This window comes from Phlebotomus papatasi, chromosome 2 (genome assembly GCF_024763615.1).
Source record: "Phlebotomus papatasi isolate M1 chromosome 2, Ppap_2.1, whole genome shotgun sequence".
NCBI lineage: Eukaryota > Metazoa > Arthropoda > Insecta > Diptera > Psychodidae > Phlebotomus > Phlebotomus papatasi.
Genome location: NC_077223.1, coordinates 31,747,318 through 31,756,022, shown reverse-complemented (window position 1 = coordinate 31,756,022; position 8,705 = coordinate 31,747,318). Strand labels below are relative to the sequence as shown.

General features: G+C 35.6%; 1 protein-coding gene across 1 annotated transcript; it reads right to left on the bottom strand.

Moving 5' to 3' along the window:
* Nucleotides 1-2,119: 2,119 nt before the first annotated feature.
* Nucleotides 2,120-3,879, bottom strand: LOC129800920 (beta-1,4-glucuronyltransferase 1-like; the record flags this gene model as incomplete). Its single annotated transcript, XM_055845663.1, has 3 exons — nucleotides 2,120-2,667; nucleotides 3,196-3,627; nucleotides 3,683-3,879. Coding segments are annotated over 3 exons (1,134 nt in total), but the record flags the coding sequence as incomplete, so codon positions are not given.
* Between the last annotated feature and the right edge of the window lie 4,826 nt (nucleotides 3,880-8,705).

Below are 8,705 nucleotides of genomic sequence, written 5' to 3'. Positions count from 1 at the left end.
AGAGGGAATGAATTCTGCCAGGGTTTTGAAAATGTTGCTTTATGTACGAGAGGGAAAAATTCAAGAAGGTTCATAGTACAGTTTCCTGTACCTAACCAATTTATTAAAAAAATGTAGTATTATTGTTGAAAAAGTTTAACAGATTGTTTAAATCGGAAGTTCACATCACAATATGTTGAAAAATTGATTTATTTAAAAAATAAAATTTAAAAAAAAAACATTTTTTTAATTTTATTTTTTTAAACGAAGTTTAGTATTTTGAAACGATTTATTTGCGTATAAATTCATAAAAAAGGGGTGGCAAAGCGTCCCAGGCTTTGCGAAATGCTCGAACTCGTGACTTAGATACTATACCTCAAAAGTACTTTCGCATGATTTACTGTTTACTGGTTCTTAACCGATATGAATTGATTCATAAATCATTCAAAAGATCCTCTAAAATTATTTAAAAAGTAATAGAATTGATTTTCAGGTAAAAATTAGTTATCAGTTATGAACCGGTTCATTAGTGCTTCAAAACCGATTGAAACCAGTTCAGTTTTATAGAAAATTCCAAAACCTTTCCAACGACCCCAGAAATAACCCCATTCGCTTTTTCAAAGTTTCGGAAATTCTCATAAGTGATTTAAATTTATTCTGAAGGTAATTTATGTTTTAAATAAAGGTTGAGCTTTTCTGAGAAAACTTTCTTATTTCTAAAAATAAAATTGCCTAGTATTAGGAGAGTTAGAGATATTCTGACATTCCGATAAAGTCTTCTTCATATATTAAAGCAGTGAAATGCAGGATGTTCTGTAAATACCTTGGAATTTTTATTTGTACCAAGACCAACTGTAACTCACAGAACAGACTACGTTTGCGGTAGAGTTTATTATTATTATTATTGTTTTTTTTTTGGTAAAATTGAACCAAAGTCAAATTAGCAATTCGTACTTAAAACAGTATCGTCTTGTCTTATGTCTTATACGGGCTTCAGACCTAAGGTTTAGCCATATGGCTTAACTTCTCTAATATCTTATCAATCAAGATTTTTTGGAAAATTTTGATTTGGGATTGGATTATTAAGGGCAAACGACCTATTACATTTTGAAAAATCCATAATATCAGTTGCTGTTTAAGGGTCTGAGACCCTCGGGAACTGGACTAAACCTCTAGTCTGAAAACGGTCTTACGGTCTTCAGACCTGGCTTTGGCATATGGCTTAACTATTCTAATTCCTTTTCTGGCAAGACTTTTAAGGGAATATTTATTTAGCATCGAATATTAAAGACAAATAATCCATTATATTTTGAAAAGTTAGAAAAATTGTTTATTATTTAGATTTTTTGAGACGTTCTATAACTGGCCTAAACTTCCAGTCTGAAGCCGGTATTATAGGTTGCAGCTATCTAAAGCTGAGTTGCTCATTTTAAATATTTTTAGTACAGATTTTGACTCTACCTAAATCAAATAATCAAGGTTTCAATGGTAGTCTAAAATGGTTTAGCAACATCGCAGATACAACTTCAGTCAAAATGAACATTTATTGTATATAGAACTTATGTTTAATCAAAACAGAAGCTGTTGGTTATAATACTGCAAGCACATCACTAGAGTGTCAGATAAATTAAATTGCTGAATGCAAATGATATTTCAGAATACACAAAGTGGAAAATATAGTTTTAACCTCCCAGTAGTATTTTATAAAATTCCTCCCCAAAAACATTGCGCCAAAATAATTGCGTTGAGACAGCAAGGGATGTGGCTGGCGCAAAAATATCTATTCACGGGGGTGATTGTACGTGTGTTCCAACCATGATGAGGTGAAATGAATTTTCATGCTGTGAGTATAAACCTATGTTTTTCATGCTTTAATTAAAATGATTGATGGCTTAATTAATCAACCGGTGGTGGCTTTTTCTTATCTCATATACTCTCTCTCTCCAGGGCTTGGCAACATTTTGCATTTCTTCCGGAAAAAAAAATATAGGGAGCCCCAGCCCCCCACATTCTCAATTTCTCTTGAACTTTTCACACTTGCGGCGGTTGAAACTCTACACATTCTTCAAAGTTTTGCGACCCAAAAGTTTTCACTAATTTATATTCAGTCACAATATTTTCATTAGGGAAAGTCTCGGTATCCAGAGTGGTGGGGTGACTTGGAAAATTTATTGCTTCATCAACTATATAGTACAACCATTCTTGGTGCCAAAGAGAATGTGAAGTTCGCGGGAGATTTTCTTATCAATCAGATTATTTGTTACGGTCTCATGCTCCAATCTTCTAGCAGCCTGCATAAGCTTTATTCCTGGACGATGAACTAGGAAAGCATCACTGAGAATATGAAATTCGTAGTCCTTGACACAGAGTTGATAGCCTTGGGTCATTTTGTCCCTCTTACCCTCCCAGTTGAGGCGTTCTTCGTAGTACGGTTCGCGATTCGTTCCTATGAAAATAGGTTCCCAGTGCTCAAAGCTACCTTCTCGTTTACCCACAGCAAACACCTCCATCCTTGACCCTTCCGGTGTACTTTCCCATCGTTCCCTGCCAGGGACAGCATGGCAGTTCGGGCAGATTTTTTTGTGGAAGAGGATTGCATCCTCTGTCTTCAGCATTCTCAACAATTCTGTTTTGTTGTCCGGAACCCTAGCTGTCTCTTTCACTTCGAACACAGGCAAGGGAAAAACCCTGATTGTAAAAAAAAGGATTGGAAAATATCTTATTAACATCACCTCTTAAATAAGACAATTACTAAAAACTTAAGGCATATTAAAAAAAATTAAGAATATAAAAAAATTAAAAGTAGCGATCTTTTTTTCATATAATTTTTCTTATAATTATTTTATAGTGCATAACTCATGTGTACGACCAGTAAAAGTTCTAAGGATTTTTTTGTTCATATATACAGTCTATAAATTAAAAGGAAGCCCATTAAATGAAACATTGAAACGCTAAGGCATAAGCATACTTTGCGTTAATTATAACTTTCAAGAGTCTTTTGAGTAGATTAATTACAACAATTTCTGCATCATAATTTTAGCTATTTCTCTCGGAAATTCTCAAGATCTTTTTGAGTGAGCCCTCTTGATGATGGATTCGCTTGCGCCTCTATATTCAATTACCGAAGGAGAAACTTTATCCTCATAAGTTCTATAATAAAGTACATCTTCTGCATCAAGTGCAAATAGTTGAAAGTTCGTTGAGAAAATTTCTCACCTGGGCTTCTTATTCAGCAATGGAGCCTCATTGCGGGCGATCATCTCAAGGAACTTAGGTACCACATTGAGGCTAGGATACAATTCAATATCACTTGGGAATACAAAATGAGTGATAGCAGCATCCCTGGCAACATTTCTTCCCACATTTATTGGATAGGTGAGGTGTTTAAGTGTCTTGAACATCTTTTCGTGCTTGAAACTTTCATATGGAGGACTTTCAGGACACTCAAAAGCTTCCTGAAGAAGAGATTCTGCACTCGGCACGGTCAGTGGAATATGGTCCGCGTGAAAGAATATGTGAAAGGTCATGAACTTCTTAAGTAGTTCCCCATCTTCTCCCGTGCAATCTCTTAGGTAGCGTATTGAGTCAATTGTGGGTTTGAAGTCGGTCCCAGGTGCAAAAAGCGACATACCAACTGGTGCTTTCCACCTGCCAAAACAACCAATATATAAGATTCTGATATTTTTCATTTGAATTTTCTCACCTTTTGACAAGCGGTATGGCATTATCGAGGAAGGTGAAATCTCCGTGGGTCGTGTAAGTAATTGATTCATAGCAATTGATATTCCCATGAGTTGCTCTCACATAATTCTCTAACACCCAATAGTTTCCACGTTGATAAGTTCTCGATGGATATTGCTTGTTATCACAGTTTAGTAATATTCTGTCAATGGATGTATATTTTTATTAGAACCCATTCACTGGAATCTTATCTAAAAGTTTTTTTTAGCCCTCCCTCGTATCAGTGACGATTGCTAAATAGAATTTTCACACCTTGTCTCTCTAGACTACAAAAAAACCAACTGTTTATCTTTGGAGACATGCGGAGTTTGGTAAAATGTGTGAGTATTTCGTAAAATCCATATATTTAATTTGTAATACTTTTTTTTTCAAAAAAATAATTTGAACACTTGAAACGCTTGAAACACGTATAAACACATGCCGAAAATTTTATTTAAGCTTGGCCTTTTCCTTTTTCTTCAAAAAATTATGAAAAACTTCTAAGTTTTTTTTCTAATTCAGACTGCCCCTTAAATGGAGCAGAAACATTTCTTACTAGGGGAAGGTTTTGCAGCTTGGTAATGTTGCAACTTCGTAAAAGTTGACTTTTTTCCGAGTTACTAAATGAATTTCATCCATGGACATATAATGTAAAAGCTAGTCCTACATCTCACATTTCCTGACAAACTTGGAATCCTAGGCCTTTTTTCCTGGGTCCAAAAGACAAAAATAAAAAATAGGCCTAAAATCGTAATTCTGATGTGTAATATTTTATGCATTTTTTCACACTTCAAGTGTCTTTTCGAAAAAGCAACTATTAAAAGTTATAGAGGGTTCATCAGGGTTAATATTTACCGTGAAAATCTTTTGCTAGAAGGGGGTCGTTTTTGTGGGTGGAGAAAAATTCATAAAAATTACCACCCTTGCAGCTCAGGAATATTGAATTTTGCAGCTTCGTAAAAACATCTGTCAAAATTACTGACAACCGAATTTGAGAATTCTTCACTGTTTTCGGTCACACTGTGCACGCCGCTCGGGATATTTGACTCATCAGAGATTCCACTGAATAAATTCACAAGAAAATTTTGGGATATTAAACAATCACTAAAATCTCGAAGGAAAACACGCACATTCCCATCAGAATGAGACTTCATCAGATGTTTTTATGTCACTTCTGTCAAATTAAACATTAGGTCTGAATCTGCTTATGGTAGATGTGATTCTTTAATTGCCACTTCGATGTTTTTTGAGTATTTCTCATTCAATTTTCCTTGTTTTAAAATGGAACTTCCCACATTTCACTTTAAATTGGTGGCTGATCATTTTTGAAATAAGTTACGTCCGAAATATATTCTGTAAGACCAATTGGAGGTGTTAGAGAAAATCTGAGGATTACATTAGATGTGATCATGAGAAAATCATACCTAATCAAGCTCCTAACTGACTGTCAGAATGGTCAGAATGCAGGGAAAAAATGGTTTTCCGAGTGTCAAAAAACACGTGTTAGAAAAATAGCTTAAAATTGATATTTAATGCGTGATACCTCCTACAAATGGTGAAAACAAGTAGATAAAAGTTCCATCTAAGTAGTGATGCCCAATTTTTTGTGTCCAGTGTAATGTTTTCGGGGAAAATGAGGCCTACAGAGGTGGGAAAAAGTGGTACGCAGCTGAGTTAACCAGGGCACCTTCGTAAAAAATGCCGCTACATTTTCATTTTCTTGTAGAGAAAAATCAAAGGACTTCCAGGAATTTTGTGAAGCAGAATTATGAACCCAATAAGTAAGAAATTTTTTTGTTAGAGTGATATAATTGATTCGGTGTGTGTGGCATTCAGTAAAAAATCTTAAATCTTGGACTCCTTTTTTAATACGAATCTTCAAAACCTTCCCCTAGATAATTTCTCAGTAGAGGAGCAGACGGCCGGCCGGCCGGCCGGGAACGTAACTTAGCCCCCCATATATTCGTGATCGATCAGGAAGTGGCGAAACACATTTTGGCCAAGTTTGAGGTCGATCGGACGACATGAAATTTTGTTAGGATTATAGTAGGTGAGATTGTTAAGAATCTCACCTAATATGCACTGCCTCAGCCCAACAACTCCGGGAGCTTAGAAGAAGCATCCACACTGGGGTGAAGGGGCTCTTGGGTGGTCTACAAACTGACTTGGCAGATTCTTTCAACATGGGATAAACAACAATAAAACATGATTACATTGTACAATATATCCCGATACGATTAATAATAATAATTGCGTGTCCACGATAAGATTGTTCCCAAGAGTAAGACTTTTTAAAATGAAGTCTACATAATATTAAAAAATATACTCCCTCCGTTCCGAAATAAGTCGTACGTTTGGGGAAAAACTAGGGATTAAGGAATGGTTTCAGAGAATGTTTTTGTTATTTCCAAATATCTTAAGTATGGAACTATCCTCCATGTTCAGGGATAATATGGGGGTCTTACCACGATAGTAAGTTGAAGATTCGATATGTTGAAGTTGTCCATTTTTCGCGTATTTTTTTTTCAAAGAGCTCCGGTAGATAGTTAATTACTAAAAAAATGGACTGTGATTAACATTGCAGGATAGAATTTGTTCTAAATTTTTAGTATGCACAAGTAGAACTCAACACTTATTACCGATATGACATTTTTTTTATTGCTCAAATTTTGCAGAATGAGCAATAAAAAGAACATTCTTTTTTATGTTTTCGAATATATGGGTGCTATAGGGTTAGAGATAGGGACTTGGGGCCTTCAGCGGACCCCCCCACAAGTTGGACCTGGGATCATTAATATGTCCCTCATTTCCCCCCCTCCCCTCCCGTTCCGTTCCAAAATCATGTTTTTTTGGGATTGATCGAAAATATGTCGTGCGATTTTTGCAGGGGTAGGGGAGAGGCGGGGGAAAAGCAGAAAAAATATTAATGGTCTCAGAGTCAACTTAAGGGGGTTCCCCTAAGCTCCCAAGTCCCTATCTCTCACCATTTTGCACTTAAAATAACCCGCAAAAAATAAGACATTTTTAAGCCATTCGTTCCTTACCATGAAGATTGGACCCCAATTTTAGTTCTGAACATTAACAATAGTTCCTTAGAAGAGATAATTGTGGTACACAAAACTTTTACCAACAAGCTTTCCCTTAATTCCATTTTTTCCCAAAGGTATGACTTATTTCAGAACAAAAATTTTTCCCAAACATACGACTTATTTCGGAACGGAGGGAGTATATTTTTTGAAACTTTAATACATTGTAGATTTATTAGATATTCAAGTATTTGATTGGCAAAATCTCGAAACTTATTCTCGAGTCCTCCTATCAAGGTCTGTACAAGATCATCATCGCGGTTCTTTGTTGTTTCATTCCATATTTTTTTAAGTCCTCGATGTTCTCGACGCGTTTAGCCTTCTTCTTCAGATCGCGTTTGATAATAGCCCAATATGTTTCAACTGGACGGAGATTTGGAGTGTTTAGCGGATTCATCTCCTTGGGTACATAACAAACGTCGTTCCCCTCGTACCATTCTTTGGTTGCTTTTGAGTAATGACACAACGCCAAATCTGGCCAGAAGATCGGGAGTATATTATGGCATCTGTACAGAGGCAACAGGCGTTTTTTAAGGCACTCCGTCATGTAAATTGACGAGTTCATGTTGTCCTACATGAAGAACGCCTTACTCTGACGTCCACATGAGCAGATCGCTATCCAAACCATGTATTTTTTTGGAAACTTCATAATTTTTGTACCTGTACTTTTTCTTACATCCTTTGCGAGACTTTGCGGTGTAATATTGCTGTCCTGGAAGGGAATTCTGTAACGCTCTGGCAATGCCATGTGACAAACTGGGTCCGAATCTTAGGAGAGCTTTTTCGAAAATGCGATTCTGTAGCCGTGACATTGCCATTTCAGCTCACGTGGCATTGTCAGAAGTCACATATTTGAGATTTCTGGCAATTTAACACTAAACCTACCAAAACTCGGTCAAATTGACCAGTTTCAAATTAACACATATTTAAACGGTACAATGTCGCTATCAAACTTTATAAATTTCTTAAATATGCATGTAATATATTTATCAGTGTTTAAATTTTAGTTTTTTGGTCTTTTCCAAGACAAATTTGTTAAGTATCCTACCCTACCGCGGTTTGTCATTTGATCGAAAAAAGAGCAAAAACGTTCGGTAGGTTTAGTGTTAATGACAATGATTTTTTTTAAATAAATCAACCAAGACGTACTGTATTTTCATAAAATCATCAAGTAAAGGGATTTCATTAAAAATTCAATAAATTGCATTTTCGAACTCATATGATATGACAAAAAAAAAAGCTCGATTGGCATTGTCACGGTTCGAACTCACGCGTGACAATGCCACGAAAATTACAGAATTCTACTACTGGTACAGTTCGCAATCCTGTTTGCTGAGGACCCATGTAGGTCTTAGGTGACTCCCAATAAAAAAAAACATTTAATCTCTAGATATGTTTTTCCTTTTTCTTTGTTCAACTGATGTAGTTAAATTTAAAATTTTGGCAAGCTCTTGAAATCGGTAATAAATTTCTGAAACATCCCTAAATGACTTATCTCTCTCGTATTTATTTTTTATTTGTCCGTATGCATATTACTTAGGCCAAAACATTTTAAAATGTACACTTCTTTACCAATTTGCGATTTTGAAATGCTTTTATGATTTATGAATCAATTTTAGTCGGTAGTGAACCAGAAAGCCATTTTTTTTAAATTTTTGTATGTTTGATGATCAATCCTGTTTTCCCGTGAAAAGAATTCAAAAACCTTCAGCGCAGAAAAAATCTTTGTGATATGAATTCGTACCCGGGATATTTGCATCATAGTGAGTATACTTTACCATTTAACCTATTGAGCGCGTAATATTAAGGGTTCTCACCTAGATATCTGAAAGTTACACTGTGAAACAAATAGAGAACTGGGTTAAATTATTTAAGCTGGTTCTCCAAAATGTCAGTCTTCCCGGTTTTGGTACATAGCAC